At 43.8% G+C, this 18695-nt stretch overlaps 1 protein-coding gene across 2 annotated transcripts in view; it reads left to right on the top strand.

The window, feature by feature from the left end:
- OSBPL10 (oxysterol binding protein like 10) overlaps positions 1 to 18695 on the top strand; it is a 218119-nt gene that overhangs the window by 142450 nt on the left and 56974 nt on the right. For both annotated transcript variants that reach the window (XM_059664144.1, XM_059664143.1), the window contains one exon: positions 16086 to 16296. In XM_059664144.1, coding sequence (XP_059520127.1) covers positions 16086 to 16296 — 211 coding nt within the window. The remainder of the gene's footprint in view (positions 1 to 16085; positions 16297 to 18695) is intronic.

Here is an 18695-nt window from a genome sequence, read left to right as displayed (position 1 = left end):
GAGTGGGGAAAAGCAGACCTTGTCTTTCAGATTTACCAGGCTTCTCAGAGCTTTGGGCCCCTGAAAAGAATGCCTACCCAATGGGAAACCTGAGAAAAGTATCCTTGAAATAAACTTAGCTTTATTAAAATCCAGCATATATTTCAGTTTGAAGTATTAGTTCAAAAAAATTTTTTTAACTAGAGGCATTACATTTCTTAGATGTAATTTTGGTTTGTTTGGGGTTTTTTTTGATGCTTTAGGGTGGGGTGGGGTGGAGGGTCATATAAATAGTTAGAAACCTTGGAAGGGAGCCAGTGAGCATTTTCTCACACTGAGTGTTACCTTTTATTGCTACTAAATGTACATGATGCTAAAACCAATTGAATGCCTGGAGTGAAATGTGTATTTATATTGTAATTGTGGAAAGAATTACAGCATGTATTTATTTTGCAGTGGGAAGCATGACAAAATATCTGGAAGAATAGCTAATATTTCACATTTTCTAAATGGTTTATTTAAACATGGTGAATAACAGTACAGAGATAAGTCTAAAGGGAGATAGTCATTTCTACCTATTTTCTGAACTGAACGAGAAAATGTATTTTCTCTGTATATGCCCAGATTAGCCAAAAATTAGGCTACTGACATCGATATTTCTAAAGCAGAGCATTTTCACCCGGAAAGACTAAACCTGAAGACTGAAGCGGTGACCCAAAGCCTGAAGGTTGCATTTAGTGGTTCATTAAAAACTTAATTCGTGTCAGTCTGGCCGGACTGGCTTAGTGGTTGAGCATTGACCTATGAACCAGGAGGTCACGGTTCGATTCCCAGACAAGGTACATGCCTGGGTGCAGGCTCAATCCTCAGTGGGGGGCATGCAGGAGGCAGCTGATCAATGATTCTCTCTCATCATTGATATTTCTATCTCTCCTTCTCCCTTCTTCTCTGAAATCAATAAAAATATATTTTTAAAAACCTTAATTAGTGTCACCCAGCACTAGCCAGGTGCTAAGGGAACATGGGCTTGGAGCTGCTCCCTAGACCTCAAGACCTCAAAGGAAGAGAGGTGAGTGCTCCAGGCAAGGCTCAGAGAGCCTGGGGCATGGGGGACTGGTTTACTTGTGACTGGGGAGATGAGGAGAGCTTCATGGAGGAGCACTGCCCCGAGCTGGGCGTTGGAAGCCTAGTAGGACTTCAGCCGTGAGGGGTGAAGAGGGAAGGATTTGTAGGCAAGATGTAACGAGAAAAAGAAATCAAGAGGTGCAAAGTTTCCCAAATAGGTAGGGTATTCATGAGAAGTCAGGGACAAGAGAAGCCACTGTTTGTGAGAATTGCACATGATTCTGTTTCAGATCCTGTATTTTCCAAGGTCATTGCTAGGGCTCGACATTGCCTTTTTCCCTCGCAGTTTGGTGATAGTCATGGGAAGAGAAGAATTCATTCTTATGAAAACGAGGACTGTTTGCTTCACAGCTACATGGGGAAAACTCCAAAGGGCTCTTGAGTGAGAGTTCGCTAACGCTGTAGCAAAACTCCACAGAGTTAGTGGACGTGTTAGACCCCTGAACTGATACAAGAAAATAGGAAACACATCTAAATGGGTTTACTAGACGTTGGAACTCATCATGAAACAAATAAGCTGGGAAAGGACTGTGGGCTGACCCTTTGCCTCTTCTTAAGCATCTAACTCTGGTGGACTCCAGATTTTGCATCATGCGGTGGGCCTACAAATGAAAGGAAAAAGAGGTCCGGTGGTCTGGGTGTGGATGGAGTTGGGTGTTTATCATAAACATTTATAAGAAGTTAGTATACTTGCAGAACCCTCTGACAGGAAGCTGTGCAGCTCTGGCATTCATGCCTCACTAGCCTTAAGTTTAGGGAAGTACCTCATTATTGGGCTATTTCAGATGAAAGTGTTGACTGATGTTCCAGTTAACACACAAGCCTTCTTGCAAAGTGCATTTTTGAAAGCATTTGTAAATAGTGTGCATCCTTATAACTCATGCATATCAGAATCCTAAATTGGGTTAGATATAAGAACAGTCCATCCATCCACCCATACACCCAACTAACATCTGTCCTACATCTTCTGTGAGTAAGTTTCTGTAGACTCCTCCCATAAAGAGTTCCCTGTGTGGCAGAGGATTAAACTGATTGATTCAGTCAGTATGTTGAGTCCTGGTGTAGATACGTATGGAACTAATTATGAGTTCCTTTTGCGTGTATAGTTCTATGAATAGTGATCACAGGCTATACACATGCTTGCACTTTCTTAAAAAAGCCTATGCCGAAGTCATGAAGTGTGGAGGAGTGGGAGTGGATTCAGGCCGGCTCATTCCCATTGCTGGAAAGCAGTTTCAAATGCAGGCATCTGCGAAGGGTGGTTAGTTCTTTTTGCAAAGCACAGTCTATTACATATTATGGTTCTGTCTCACATTCGAGCACCTTGAGGATGACATTTTAAGCAGTTTGTGTTTTGGAATTGTGTTTTCTCGTCTGTAAAACGGTGAGTGCAGTGTCATTTACCCAGTGGGGATACAATAAATATTAATTAGTGCTGGCTTATCCCTTAACATAATTTTCACTTTCAGATGAATGGAACAGATTCCTGATAAATGCATTTCTCTCTCTCAAGTTTCATTTGCCAAGATTCCAACGCTGTAAAGGATTCGCCTGGAGTCATGACGTTCTTGTCCAATTTTTCCCCCCTTTAAAATGCCCTTTGCAGATGCATTTTTTTCTTGCAAACAATTGGCACTAGTGAGATTAACGTTAGCTGGAAAAGTGAACTATGTTTTTCTGTTCTTGTCTGCTACTTTGGGTAGATATTTGAACTGAAAACAATACATTTTAAAAGAGATCATCAAGCATTTACCTGGTAGAGCCTAGTTTAAGGTAAATACAGGGCAGGGCAAAAGTAGGTTTACAGTTGTGAGTACGTGAAACATAGTTTATTCTTGTATTATTATTTACTAGAGGCCGGGTGCATGAAAATTCATGCACTGGTGTGGGGGTGGGGGAAGTCCCTCGGCCTGCAAGGAATAGACCTAAGCTGCAATCTGGCCTCCCTCCGTGGGAGGTAACTGGGCCCATCAGAGGAAGGCACCACCCCCATCATCCTGCTGCTGCCGCCACTGTCAGCCCTTGCAGCTACTGTGGCTTTGTCTGGAAGGATGTCCAGAAGGACATCCAGAAGGACATCTGGAAGACGTCCAGTCTATCCGGTCTAATTAGCATTTTACCCTTTGATTAGTATAGATTAACTAGAGGCCTGGTGCATGAAAATTTGTGCACTCAGGGGGGAGGGGGTGTCCCTCAGCCCGGCCTGCACCCTCTTGCAGTCCGGGACCCCTCAGGGGATGTCCACCTGCAGCTTAGACCCACTCCCCGGGGGATCAGGCCTAAACTGGCAGTGAGACATCCCTCTGGCAGCCCGGGAGCCCTTGGGGGATGTCTGACTGATGGCTCAGGCCCGCTCCCTGTGGGAGTGCACTGACCACCAGGGATCAGCTCCTGCATTGAGCATCTGCCCTAGGTGGTCAGTGCATGTCATAGCAACCAGGAAGTCATTCCGCTGTTAGGGTCAATTTGCATATTACCCTTTTATTATATAGGATTATTGTATTTTTTTCCATATGAACAACTGTCAACCTACTTTTTCACCCTATGTGTGCTACCAAACTGAGGTTAGACTATAGATGTCTAGTGGCATGTTTTCTTCAAGAATTCTCCCTGCAAAATAAAAGAATTTCCCAAAGTGCAGAGTAAATATCCAAGAAGCTTAGGGTTCTTTGCCATAGACTGCGCATGTCTGAGGGATATGAGTGACCAGATGTAAAGCAGGCTCAGGGAAATGGTTGCCTTTCATCCTCTCCGATCTGTGGTTTGTGAGGTCCCACTCTGCAAGGGAAACTGATTGCCGGCCATTGTTTGCTGAGAGATGGCAGATCAACCAGAAGACATCTGAAATGGATCAGTAGACAGCACTTTAGTCTTTGTTTTTTACATGATGTATGTCTAGCAGTTTCTGATTAGCGGACTTCTGAGAGAGACTTAAACACCTGAGCAAAACTTCCACACGGTCTGCAGGACAGGTCCTCACCGGTTAGCATTCAGTGTTTGTGTATGAATCACGTGTTCTTTTCTGGAGATTTGACCCAGGAAGGATTTGTGGTCTGACCTGTTCTCATTCATTTGGGGGTGAATTGGCACAATGGGTAAGCAGCTTGCTTCCAATATTCCACTTTTTAGGTGGAAGGCCATCTAGGGGAGCATCCAGCCGTGTGTGTGTGTGTGTGTGTGTACATGCTGTGATCTTGAATCGTCTGTAGAGCAGTGTTCTGTGTGCCTCCTGAGAAAAGGGGCAGAGAAGTTTGGATTCAGAACACTGGACTTTAATCCCAACTTCTCCACTTTCATGGACCATGATTTGGGCCCCAGGGTTGTATAAAAGGAGAATCAGTAACTAGCCCTGCCTCATGGCCAGGGCGGAGCTGGGAGGATAAGAGATGATGATGTGAAAGCACTTGTGTAAACTGTAGAGCTCCCCTTCCCGAGATGTGAAGTGGCCGTGCTTCTATTATTCATGTAAATGGCTGTTACTGTAAATGGCTTTTAAACCAGAGATAAATGAGGACAGTGAGACGAGACAGGGAAATGTGGGAGAGCAAAGGGCTGCTTTGCAGGTTTCTTCCAAGCTGAAATGCTGGGTTAAGTCAGGGGCGGGGCTTGGGCAGGCTTGGCAAAGGTGGACAAATGCCCTTCCCTTATCTGGTGGGTTCTGGGGAAAGAATAACTAGACAGTTGGATGAGGTCAAGGTAGAACTGTTCTCTCTGGCACTGTGAGGGCGGGGGATTTTGGGGACTGTTTCCCATTGTTCCCTTGTCCTTGGACCTTTTATGAAAAAACCATGGCTTCTTTGAGACCTTTCTGGATCCTCGTGGTTCTCCCAATCGTACTTCCCCTCTCTTTTTCCAGGACTTTTTCTCTTCCGTTGCTGCGGACCCCTGCCCCCATTTCCACACCTGGCCTTCCACATTGCTGCTTCCACCCTAGTGAAGGGAACACTCTCTCTGGTCTCTCTTTCATTTTATTTGCTTATGTTTTCTTTACCAGATATGGAAACTGCTTTTTAAAAATTGAATGTAGTTAACATAGAACATTGTGTAAATTTAAGGTGTACAACTTGTTAATGCGATATCCTATATAATAAAGAGCTAATATGCTAATTAGACTGGACAGCGGGATGACCTTCTGGAACGACCTTCTGGAACAACCAGTGGGCGGGGGCGGGGCCGGGAGGCAGCCGGGGCCGCGAGGGCCTACCCTTGCACGAATTTCATGCATCAGGCCTCTGGTGTTTATATATTGTCATACGATTCCCATTGTAGCAATCCTATATTTAGCACCCCTATCACATTGCATAATTATCTTTTCTTTTTAGTGGTTGGAATAATTAGCAAGCTTGCTGATTATAGTACAATATTGTTGCCTATAATCATTATTCTGTGCATTAGATCTCTAGGGCTTATTTACTAGGTGTTGCTGGATATGGAAACTTCATCACTATCTTTACCCCACATTATACAGGGACATGCCCAGTGAATTAAAACAATGAATTACTGGTTTTGTTTTTGTTTTGTTGTTTTATCTATGAAATTGGGTAGGAAAAAAAGATGATATTAGAGAGCGATAAGAGGACAGCTCACACACTGCTAAAGGACTACAAATTGGTACAATTATTTTGATGGTGAGTTGGCAGTATTTATCAAAAGCCTTAAAATTAATGTTAAAGCAATTCCTCTTCTAGGAGTTTATTTTAAGAAAATCATTACACATTTATGATGAGATTTAGCTCCAGCAAAGTTTGTTGAATTGTAATTTGTCACAGAGAAGAAAGTTAAAACTCATCATACTGTCCAGCGGTCGGGAATTGGGCGATAAATCGTGGCACATTTATGTGATGGAGTGATCTGCAGTATTTTACACAGTATTGTCAAAATGTATTCACAGACTGAAATTTATTGACATGGTATATGGAATAAAAGAGGTTACAAGCATGATGTGCAACCATTTTCATAAAAAGTAAGAGTACATTTATATGCACAGAAATGGAAGTATATACACACCAAGATTTTAACATTTATTTTCTCTGGTTTTGAATGAATGTGGTTTTTTTTCTTCTATTTGATTAATTTCTCCTGTGAGCAGTATTACTTTTGCACAAAGGAAAAAAAGAGAAAGGGATGACAGATATTTTTAATGAAAACAAAGCAGAGTAGCTGCTGTAGAGCCCTGGCCACCAGCATTGTGCCTAGGATGCCAACCTTGTGTCCAGGTAGAGTGCGCCTCTCTCTGTGTACAGCTAGAGTCTTCGTGTGTGGGAGGCATGGGGTGCAGTTAAGTGAGTAATGAATGAGTAAGGTGATTATTTACTGATCCCTGACCTTCTACTCAAATCCTTCTGTTGACCTGTGGTGTTTTCTTCGAGAACAAGAGATTATTCCTTTTGTCTGTTGTGTCCTTTCTTACCAACATGTTAACATTCAGTACTGACACATAGGATTAAAAGAATAATAATTTTTAACCTTTGTATGGGCTTCTTCTGTTCCATAATTCTGAAAATGCATTCTCTACCCCAGCGTTGCCTTTACAAACATTTCCTGAGAAGAAGTGATGGCAAGGTGGCCTGGAAGAAGCTTTGGCTCTGAAGGCAGGGTCTACTCTGCCTGGAGCTAAAAGCTCTTGTACAACGCAGCCATTAAAATGAGGTCTGTGTTCATAGATGTAAAAAGATATCTGTGATGTGTTCATAGCTGTAGAAAGATGTCCGGGGCTGCAGTAACAAAGTACCACACACCAGGTGTCTTAAACAGCACCAATGTCTTGCCTCACAGTTCTGGAGGCTGGCCGTCCAAGGTCAAGGCATCGGCAGGATTGGTTCCTTCTGAGCGCTGGGAGGGAAGGATCTGTTCCAGGTCTCTCCTTGTTCTAGGTCATCTTCCCCTGTGGCTTCCCTCCTCTGCCCTCTGTGTGTGTCTGTGTCCGAATTTCCCATTTGTATACAGACACCAGTCATATTGGATTAAGGCCCAATCTAATGACCTCATTTAAACTTGATTACCTCTGTAAAGAGCCTGTCTTTAAACATTTGAGGTACTGGGGGGTTGGGATCAACACAAGAATGGGGGTGGGGGGACATAATTCATAACAATGTATTTTCTCCTAATTGAAAAAGTATTGCTATTATAAATATTTCAAACATAAAAACACTAGAGAAGATAATATTGAACCTCCATGTCGCCATCAACAGCTTTAGCACCCTCCCCCCCTCAAAGCCAATATTGTTTCATTCTTACTCCCCACACCCACTGGATTGTTTTTGAAGTCAGTCCCAGGCATCAGAGACTACGCGTTCTCAGTGATACAAGATGATAATAGGTGACAAAATTATATATAAGGGCTGAGCCTTTTAAAATAAAATAATATCACCTGTGTGTACGTGCATATAAATAAGAGTCAGACTAATACCAGAAGGTTAACAAGTGCTTATTTTTAGAAAGTGGGGTTACAGGTAATTTTCGTTTCTTTTTTTTTTTTTATTTTATTTTTTTTTAAATTAAATCTTTGTTGTTCAGATTATTACATTTGTTCCTTTTTTCCCCCCCATTACTCCCCTCCTCCCAGTTCCCGCCCCACCCTCCGCCCTCACTCCCCACCCACTGTCCTCATCCATAGGTGCACGATTTTTGTCCAGTCTCTTCCCACATCTCCCACACCCCTTTCCCCCCCAAGAATAGTCAGTCCATTCCCTTTCTATGTCCCTGATTCTATTATAATCACCAGTTCATTCTGTTCATCAGATTATTTATTCACTTGATTCTTAGATTCACTTGTTGATAGATGCATATTTGTTGTTCATAATTTGTATCTTTACCTTTTTCTTCCTCTTCCTCTTCTTAAAGGATACCTTTCAGCATTTCATATAATTCTGGTTTGGTGGTGATGAACTCCTTTAGCTTTTCCTTATCTGTGAAGCTCTTTATCTGACCTTCAATTCTGAATGATAGCTTTGCTGGATAAAGTAATCTTGGTTGTAGGTTCTTGGTATTCATCACTTTGAATATTTCTTGCCACTCCCTTCTGGCCTGCAAAGTTTCTGTTGAGAAATCAGCTGACAGTCGTATGGGTATTCCCTTGTAGGTAACTGAGTTTCTTTCTCTTGCTGTTTTTAAGATTCTCTCTTTATCTTTTGCTCTTGGCATTTTAATTATGATGTGTCTTGGTGTGGTCCTCTTTGGATTCCTTTTGTTTGGGGTTCTCTGCGCTTCTTGGACCTGTAAGTCCATTTCTTTCACCAGGTGGGGGAAGTTTTCTGTCATTATTTCTTCAAATAGGTTTTCAATATCTTGCTCTCTCTCATCTTCTGGCACCCCTATAATTCTGATGTTGGTACGCTTGAAGCTGTCCCAGAGGCTCCTTACACTATCCTCGCATTTTTGGATTCTTTTTTCATTTTGCTTTTCCGGTTGGATGTTTTTTGCTTCCTCGCATTTCAAATCATTGACTTGATTCTTGCGCTCCTCTGGTCTGCTGTCGGGCGTCTGTATAATATTCGTTATTTCAGTCCGTGTGTGCTTAATTTCTAGTTGGTTCCCCAATATAAGATCGAGGGTCTTATTAGTTTTCGTGTAGATCTCATTAAGTTTATCGGCAGCTTCTAAACAGTTCTTGAGAGACCTTAAAAGTGTGGTTCTGAACTCTATTTCTTCCATTGACAATTTTGTCCTGTTTCTTTGTCTCCGCATTTTGTTATGCTTCCTTGGTGCACCCCCTAGTGGTCTTTGTTCGCAGTCTTATAGATAAATCTTGATTGTTGTAGCTAATTCCAGGGAGGGTTTGACCTCCAGGCCAAGTGGCTATGAGAATCAGCTGTGTCAGCAGTGAGAGAACTTCTGTCCTCTAGGGAGGTGCTAATCTAGCCTTTGCCTGAGGCTATCCGGCAAATGCCTCTGTGCAGGGCTTGGGCGGGGCGGGTCGCACAGGATCAACAGGGTGGGCCAGAGAGAGCAGTTATGGTGGTTCTCAGTCCTGTCCCAAGGGGCTCTGCCTCTCTGAGTCCCAGCACCCGCTGCAAAGCTCGGAGAGAAAGCTGCACTGGCTCTGACCGAAGCCAGACAGTCCCCCTTCTCCCGTTTGAGTCTGGGTCCCTAAAGACTCGCCCGGATCTGGTGCTCAGAGTCTGCGACTCCCTCCCGATTGAAAACAACAACCGCGTCCTCCGCCGCCAGCCTGCTCCGCGCACTCCGCACCTCAGAATTTGACTTCAGCACTGCGCCCCCTCTGAGTGTCCGTATGCGTTTCTCTTTCCTCCTAGTTGTAGGACTTCCACTCAGCCAGCGTTGCTGTGGTTCTGGGTGATGTCCCTTCCGTTTTTTGGTTTCACTTTTGAAGTAGTTGTTCAAAGCAGCAAACTCCAGCGTTAACCTATGCCGCCATCTTGGTTCTCTCAATTTTCGTTTCTTTATAGCTGTTTTTATTGTCTGATTTTGTTGGGATGTTGGTTGATGGAATAAGCCAGCCTTTTGTAATCCAAAAAAACAAATACAAGTTGTTCCCAGGTGGTGAGAAAGGGTCGGGTAAAGAACAATGGAAGAAACTTCACCATAGTTGTTTTCTGAGGCAGGAGATAGCATTTTGCTGCCAGAATATAAGAAGCACACAGATCATGACTCATAGTGTAGAGGACACTGAAGTGGTGAACTGTGTGACCTTAGCAAGGGCATCTGAACTGAGATTTCCTGCCTGCAAAGTAAAGAGGACAGACCTGACAGGGTCATCAGATTCATTTGGCTATAAATGCTATTATCTCATAATTTTGAGCATCAGTATAGGTTTGGTTTCTAGGAGTCTCTAAGAATGGAATAGACTCACCCCCACATCTTCAGAAAGTGTTTTTTGAAGCGTGTGTGTGTGTGTGTGTGTGTGTGTGTAGTTCAGAATTTTGCCTTTGCCTTTTGCTCTCGACAAATTTTGTTGTTTGTAAGACAAAGGGACTTGACCCTTCATCCCTGTAAGGGAGCACACCCCTCTGTGGGGCATTGGGAGTGTCTCGGAGAGGGAAGGGCAAGGTCAGGATTAGAGAATTTGAAGTTTGGTGTACAATACAGGGATTAGGTAAAGATCAAGATAGAGCAATTCAGGATTGGTGAAACAGTGAGGCAAGGAATTTTATAGGTTATAAACTACGTGATGGTTTCGATTATAGAGTTGATGGGCATTTCAGGAGGTTTCTATAATGAGTATCAAAGCATTTCTGGTATATTAAAATAATGCTAATGAGGGTAGGGGAATAGTAAATCTATAATAATGGAGACAGTAAACTGTGTGTGTGTGTTGGTTCTAAAGCTCCTTGAAGCATAGCTTTCACGCTTAGTTGAGGACTTTAGCCAAATGAAAAAGTGCCTAATTTAGCCAACGATAATCTCTGACTAGAGGAGAAACGTAAAAGGGGCTCTGGAATTACACCAGGTTAAGGAGAAATGCCAAACCAGGGCCACCTTGAAGCTGGCATCAGATTCTTTAGTCTACTTCCAAGCAAGAATCTGAGTTACTGATGGTACCAGGAATCTGTGAGCCCAGGAGGCTCTGCCAACCAAGGCAAGCAGTCCTGGTTACTTTAGGACAAGGGATCTGTGTTCAGAGGTGTTTGATGCTCATCTGTTGATTCCCAATGAATGAGCGACTAAGCTGGTGTTCACTGACATCTGGCCTGTCAAGACTGGGCCTTTCAGGCGCCTCTCAAACCTGCTCTGAGGTTTGCAGCTCAGCACAGTCTGAAGCAATCAAGGCAAACGAAGCCCCTCCCCCCTTCTGTCTCTGTCAGTTCTCTCTGTATCCAGACCCCAGCTAGTTGAGCTGGATGACATTGGGTTTGCGGCTGTGCATCTCGGTTTCAGCTTTACTGAAATCAGGTAATAAAAATAAAAGCTGCCACCACTGATTTTATTAGCATTAATTGCTTGGATTTGATTTTCTGGTGCATATGCCATTGTTTGTGCTAGATAAATGGGCCATAGAATGTTTCCCTCCCTGTGAAGTTTGCTTAACTGTGAAGTTCAGTTTGACTTAGAAGTAGATGATTTTACAACCTCGGAGTTGACATTCCCAGAGGGTGGATCTCTGAAATGTGCACCTGTATCCCAAGATGGTGATGTCCCTGTTTGTGGATGCCAAATGCCAGGAAGAAATGAAGCTTAGGCATCCCTTTGTTGGTTTTTCAGCACTACAAATGATTAATGTGGATGTGCTTAGAAGAGGTGTTGGGAGCTCGGATGTGAAATTTATGTAATTAAAGTGACTCAGCGTTTCCGAAGCCTGGGAGCCGCAGGAAAGGCTGCTTGTCAATGGTTGTGCTTTGTTCTTCTCTTGATGGGCCTGTGGGAAGCTGGAAGGGGAGATGGAGCCGCTTTAAGCATTGGCTATTGCTGTTCTTGCTGCTTACAGCTTTTCAGTGTCACGTCCATCTTTTCCTATGTGCCCTTAATTAAATGTAGATATGGAAATAGCTAAAACGTGTTCTTCCAAAGGCGGATGAAGATTCTTCATTGGTGCCTCCCAGTCTTGGAAACGTTAGCACAGTAATAACTCTGATGCACAGCTCTGAGGCTGGGCATGCGACGTTCCTTTGAGGGTTTATCTCTCTTCTTTTGGAGCTGGATGAGGCTAAAATAAAGTGAAGATTGGTATCGATTGTGTCATTCAAAACTAAAGTTCTATTTTGCATCATGTGGAAAAAGGAGAGAAAATGAATCTCGAGGAGGAGTCTGCTGTGTGTGCAGCCTTGTGCTAGGCTTGTTTCAGTTTCAGGGCTCAGGTTACCAAGAAAGATCGGAATCCATTAAGTGCCTCGATCTTTTTAAAAAATATATAAATATAAATTTTACACACACACACACACACACACACACACACACACACACTCTGAGTGGCCAGATTATTATGACCACCTGACGTTTATAGGCAAATTAGCTGTACACTGCATCGTATGGTATATGGAAGCTGAAGGCCTGTTCGAACACCTTTGCTGTCTGCAGTTACCAAGATAAAAACGTCTCTAATTCGCATAGGAACACAAGGATTGGACAGTCGAGCATTGGAAAAAAGTCACGTGGTCCGATGAATCACATTTCCAGTTGCATCATGCAGATGGCAGAGTGAGAATTTGGCAGAAACAGCATGAAAGCATGCACCCCACATGCAGGAGTACAACCCCTCAAGCTGGTGGGGGCAGTGCTATGGTTTAGGGCATGTTTTCCTGGCATGATTTGGGCCCTTTAATTCATATGGAACAACATCTGAATAGCACAACATACCTAAGTATCCTTGCTGATCAAGTTCATTCTATCATGTTGATGGCATATGCCAATGGAGATGGCTTCTTCCAACAAGACAATGCGCCATGCCATGGTGCTCGTATTGTGCAGGAGTGGTTTCAAGAACATGAGGGAGACTTTACCTTGCTTAGGTGGCTCCCACAATCACCACATCTCAATCCAATTGAGCATTTGTGGGACAAAGTTAAAAGAGCCATCAGGCAGCTGGTTCCACAACCATCAAATCTCACAGAACTGGACAGTGCTATTCATCAGGCATGGTGTCAGATTCCTCGCATCACCTTTCAACATCTCATGGAGTCACTGCCAAGGAGAATTACTGCAGTATTGAAGACAAAAGGTGGTACTGATGGGGTGGTCATAATAATCTGGCAACTCAGTGTGTGTGTGTGTGTGTGTGTGTGTGTGTGTGTGTATAGTATGTATATATATGTGTGTGTATATATATATATGTATATATGTATATGTATGCATATATATATATTATATCCCACGTTCAAAGGCTGTTAAATCGCGTTGTTTACCCATATCTTCAGAAAAAAATCACTTCTACTGTCGTGGTAAACAACCTGCTTCCCTATTTATAATGGTCTGGCCCTCTAGCAACTTCAGTGCAAAATTATAGCTAATTTGCCTACAAACATCAGGTGGTTATAATAATCTGGCCATGCAGTGTATATATCAGAGAGAAAGGAAGAGGGAGGGAGAGATAGAAACATCAATGATGAAAGGGAATCATTGATTAGCTGCCTCCTGCATGCCCCCACCACCACCCTCCACTGGGGATTGAGCCCACAACCCGGGCATGTGCCCTGACCGGGGAATCGAACCATGACCTCCTGGTTCATAGGTTGATGCTCAACCACTGAGCCATGCCGGTTGGGCCAATGCCTGGTTCTTACATGTCTCTAGCACAGGATAACTCCAGGAGGCACTCTGGGCGTTTTGAGCAGGAAAGTTCTTGTATGGGACTGTGCCCTGACTTGTGGGGTATTTAGCACTCCTGACCCCCTGCCCTCTCAGTGCCAGTAGTTCTCAGACATTGTAACTGTCAAATGTACCCACTGCTGGTTCAAATGCCCCCTCTAGCAGGGCAGTCCTGTTGCTGGCACTGGCAATAGGCTCTCAATAAATACTGTTCGTATACTTTTCAGAGAGCAGATATGTGGGTTCCATCTCTGGGCATGTGCCTCTGTTGTAGTAGACTAGACGATTCTGTAAGTCAGTTTTGTGTTTTTATTAGCTGAGGTTTACATAATATTTAATGTGTGTGAAGTAACAAGTATTTATCCTATTCAATAGCATTGGAATAAAGTTAGTTCTTTTCGTTGATTAAAAACATGTGTATCCCATAGAGGTGATGGCTTAATTTTACTTACCTTTTCCTCTTACGCATTATTTCATCATGTATAATAGTCAAGAACATATGTGCATTTCCTCATTCCATTTTCTTCTTTACTTTCAACACACTGTTTTTCTAAGACAAGATTTTATGGTAGGAATTTACAGAAATGCTGATTACAACAAACAGCTTGAAGTCCACTTCTCCCTCACTGTTAGCATCTCTACATATGGCTGGCTGTCAAAGAATACATAAACATTTCATCTTTTTTGAAGTGAAATTAAACCAGTTGGTAGTATTTCTTGGCAAACCTAAGCAGATAATGGAGGTATTATTCTTTGCTAAGTCTTAGCTGTATAATGCCAATGGAGCATAATGACTTCTGTAGACTTAAAGGTGTCATAAATGCACCTTTGAAATGTCTCTTGCATTTGAGTGACAGAAGAGTGAGACTGGGGAATCATGCACGCATGCATCCATTCATCCAACAGATATTTACTGAACTTGGGAGATATTAGTGAAGAGCACAGATATAATCCCTGCTTTTACCCTAGCACAAATGAACATAAGGAAGAAATTACAAGTTGGGTTGGAAGGGGTAAGTGCTATGGAGAAAAATTAGTTGATAAGGAGGATAGGCATGCCAAGGGTTGGACTGGAGGTGCAATTTTAAATTATGTGGTTCCAGAAGCTTTCTTCAGAAGGTGGCTTTAAAGCAGAGACTTGAAGGAGAAGTGAATACTTATTGAGCCTCTGTTATGCCTCAGGTACTGTTTCAGGAGCCCGAATGGCTAGGTGTAACCTCTGTAATCTGCAAAAAAATAATATGCCTGCCCAAAGGGTGGACGCCACATTAAGGGGAGATTGCGGCAAACCTTGTCAGAGCAATATGTTCAGCATTGATTTTTTAAAAAATATCTTTGAAAATGGCACCTATTTTGGGAAGTAGGATTGCAGTGGATGAACTTTTCCTTTTTTTAAGCAGACAAGTACACAGACTGCTAGAAAACCGCAAGTCTTTGTTTTCAAAAGGGAATAGAAAAATAAGGCTGAGCATGGAATGCATTTTGTGTCCAAGTCCAGTGGTCCAGACAGAATGGTTGCTTCTCCCCAGATGGTGACATCAGGATGGTGACCGGCATCCTGTGGGGATGACAGTGACAAAGCAGGAGGTGTGGCTCAGATTAAGGATGGTTTTTGTGGGGGAAGCTTAAAGAACAGTGGAGTGGGGTCAGGAGTTGGTCCCTGCTGCTGATGCTGACCAGCCCTGGGTCTTGGGCAGGTTGGTGTAGCTCCTAGCTTTTCAGAATGACTGTTAATGTGTAATTTCTGTACACCATCTTGTTTAGTGAGATAAGTTGTAAGACAGGAGGAGTGAGATGAACTTCACAAGATAACCAGTAAAGTCCTTTTCTAGTTCTTGAGTTCTTCGCCTTGATTTGTCAGTTGAAGATACAATTAGACCAGTAGCTTAGGAATTGAAGCCAGGCCAGAAAAGATGGTTATTTAGGGGTTCTCAGCTTCAGCCGTGTAATAGGGCTGGCTTTGGAATCCCTGGGTGTTCCTTCCTCATGGCATCTTGAGTGATGTTAAGAAAGTCACATCCTATTTGGCATTTTGGGGGCTGGCACGGTTCAGTGCTGGCTTTCCTCCGATCTCACTCATACAAATCGCCAGCCCTCGATTTCACTTCTGTTTCTTGAACTCCAAAGAGACTGCCAAAGAGTTAGTAATAAGAGCTAGAGGAAAAGCAAGGTATTGACCTTGCTCTAGGCAAAGCCCAGTTCTTCCACTCTCTCAGATAGCCTTCCATAGTGAAAGAACCTCCAAGATGGTCACAGGGACTTCTATCTGTAATGGATTTATTATTGACTGATGGCCCTAATGGTCCCTTTCAGCTCTAAAGTTCTAAAATGCTCTTGTGATCAGAGCTGAAGATGTGTGCTTTTCAATAGACAGGTTTCACCTGGGCCTACATTGTCAAAGGACTTGTGTACTGCCCAGCCGTCGTGGCTCAGTAGTGGAACGTCGAACTATGAACCAAGAGGTCACGATTTGATTCCCAGTCAGGGCACATGCCCAGGTTGCAGGCTCGATCACCAGTGTGGGGCATGCAGGAAGCAGCCAATCAATGGTTTTCTCTCATCATTGATGTTTCGCTCTCTTTCTCCCTCTTCCTCTCTGAAATCAATAAAAATCTATGTTTTTTTAAAAAAGGACTCATGTACTGAGTACCATCTGAGCTGACCCTGACAGCGGCCATCTGGGTGATGATGGTTTCTCTCTCCACTTTCCTCCGACTTTTCTCCGGTCCTGTAGTTTAAGCGCTAACTCTCCCCTCCTTTACTATCTTCCCATTTTGTAGATGATGAACCAGGTGGAAGGCCAGCAGAAGAACCTTGTGCACGCCATCGAGTCTCTGCCGGGTTCCGGCCCCCTCACTGCCTTGGACCAGGATCTTCTGCTCCTGAAAGCTACCTCCGCCGCCACCCTCAGCTGCCTCGGGGAGTGCTTCAACTTGCTGCAGCAGAGTGTGCACCAGGTGGGCCAGTCCAGCCACAAGCCAGTGGCCTCAGGTGAGACCTCCCAGAGGGCAGTTCTGTGCTTGCAAATGAGTCCTATCGAGAGAGTGTGTGTGGGTGCGCACCCCATTGCCTTCCTCCTTTATACTCATCTCTTATCCACTATCCATCCATCCATCCATCCGTCTTTTCATCCAAGTGTTTCTCCATTTACCCCTCCCCCCCCTTCCCTACCCAGTATGGGATATTCTGTTCTCTTACCAATTAGAATTATAACATCCTATGAAACATCTAACTAACATGTTTACAAGAACTCCTTTTAGACTTGCTGGTGTCACATTTCTAAATCTCATTCCACTTGTGATGTTGCACTTAGTGTCATGTGTTTAAAATCCATCATTAGGCAGCATCTGGTCCATTATTTCCAACGAGGCCTATGGTGTGTTCTGGTCCATTATTTCTAACGATGTCTATGGTGTCTGTCCACCACGTTTTACCCAACACTCTCTGATGATGGACAGGCACATGGCCTCCTGCTCTCGGCCCCGCTCTCCTCGCTGCACTGAGCAGCCTCCTGCATGTCCCCTTATGGACCTGTGTGAGAATTTCTCTGGAATACATACCAGAAGCATTTCTAGTTCTTTATCTAGAAGCCAGAGATAATAATCCACTCCCTTAAGAAGCCTCAGTCCTTATTGGAGGAGGGTTTAACCAATAAGCAGATATAAATATATTGGTGAAGATTAAGTTCAAAGATAAAGGTGAAACTTGCTTGAGGTAGGTCATGCCGTTTTTAACTTATACTAGTAAAGCATTAGAATTAAGAGACTCACAGAAGCTTCACTGAGCTTTGTTGACTGGGATTAACTTCCTTAATGAGGAAACGAGGCCAATTGAGAGATGAAAAGTGAAGCTGTGCTATGATAATGGTCTATATTTCATACTTCTCTCAAGTCCCGTTTGCTCTCCGTTTTACTACAATTAAAAGGGATGTTGGTTTTCCAGAATAGATGGTATATGGGTCATTTGGGTTCTTTCTGTTGCACCCACTATCATTTACTGAGGTTTGATTCCACCAGTGTTTGGCCTTTGCCACATATTTTCTGAAATCTTCACAGAGTGGATATTATTATGCCCATCCTATGGATGAGATGCAATGAAATTACTTGTCCAAGGTCCCCCTGCTAAGAGGTGAGAGAAGGGCGGGGGCTTGGGCACAAGTTCAGAGTGAGACTGGAGCGTCCCAGGTCCCTACCGTCCCTCTCACACTGTAGCGTGACTGTAGCCTCTGCAGCCCAGGAGGCGCCTTCCAGGAGTCTTTCACTGGAAATGTGAGCTTGAACCTTTTCTTCTTCCTAAACTTCATCCCTTACTTCGTTCCTCAGGGATGGTTTCTAGCTCATTTCTATCTTTTCTTTTGTTTTAAACCCTGGTTTTCATTGGGTATTTCGTGTTTTTAAGGACCTGGAGGGACAAAGCTCAAGGTGGAATTTCAGATATGCTGACAGGTTGAAATGGAAACTGTTTGAGAGAAGGAGCAATTATGCCACCTATGGTGTCACAATTCTTCCCTGCCCCCTTGGTCCAGCCTCCCTTCCTTTTAGCCATTTTTGTTGAGGAACTTGGATGGAGATTGGGGAACACAGGGAGCATGGCATCACAGTGGTTATTGTGTTTGTTTTCTTAACTCTTTTAATTCGGTTCCATATAACACAGCCCCTTAAGGTTTAAAGCATTCTGCACGTGTCCTTTAAATCTGTGCCACACTGCCCTGGCCCGTGTGGCTCAGTCGGTTGGAGCGTCGTCCCGTACACCAAAAGGTGGTGGGTCTGATTCCTGGTCAGGACACATGCCCAGGTTGTGGTTTCGATCCCCGGTCGGGGCATGTGTGAGAGGCAGCTGATCGATGTTTCTCTTTCACATATGATGTTTCCCTCCCTCCCTCCCTCCCTCCCTCCCTCCCTCCCTCCCTCCCTCCCTCCCTCTCTCCCTCTCTCCCTCCCTCTCTCCCTCTCTAAAAAAATCAAAACAATAAAATCAATAAATAAAATTTTAAAATCTGTGCCACACATTGAGGGGGGAAAAATGAATTAACTCCCTGCATCCAAAACATCATAGTTGCCTGCAGTTAAAACTGAATTCCACAATCTCAGACTAGTGGAAGAAGAGACTATGATAACCCTGGGGGTGTCATCCCAAAATACATTTGTTTGGAACCTCAGGGTTCTTGGGGTGGATGGCAGCTCTAGCAGCCCGACTCCCACTGATAAAAACATAATGGTTCTATGTAAGGCGTGCCGGGCTGGGCTAGGCTGGGCTGATGGAAATCAAAATCTCATTAAAGCTCAACTCTGCCAGGGTTTCCTTTACATATTCAGCAGGCAGGGAGGCCCAGATCGTCCCCCGCATATCGAATATCCAAGCGCTTCGTTCTTGCTTCAAGTCTTTCTGCC

The sequence above is a fragment of the Myotis daubentonii genome, chromosome 14 (genome assembly GCF_963259705.1).
Source record: "Myotis daubentonii chromosome 14, mMyoDau2.1, whole genome shotgun sequence".
NCBI classification, from domain to species: Eukaryota; Metazoa; Chordata; class Mammalia; order Chiroptera; family Vespertilionidae; genus Myotis; species Myotis daubentonii.
Note: the sequence above shows the minus strand (reverse complement) of the source record. Positions and strands in the feature narration are given on the sequence as shown.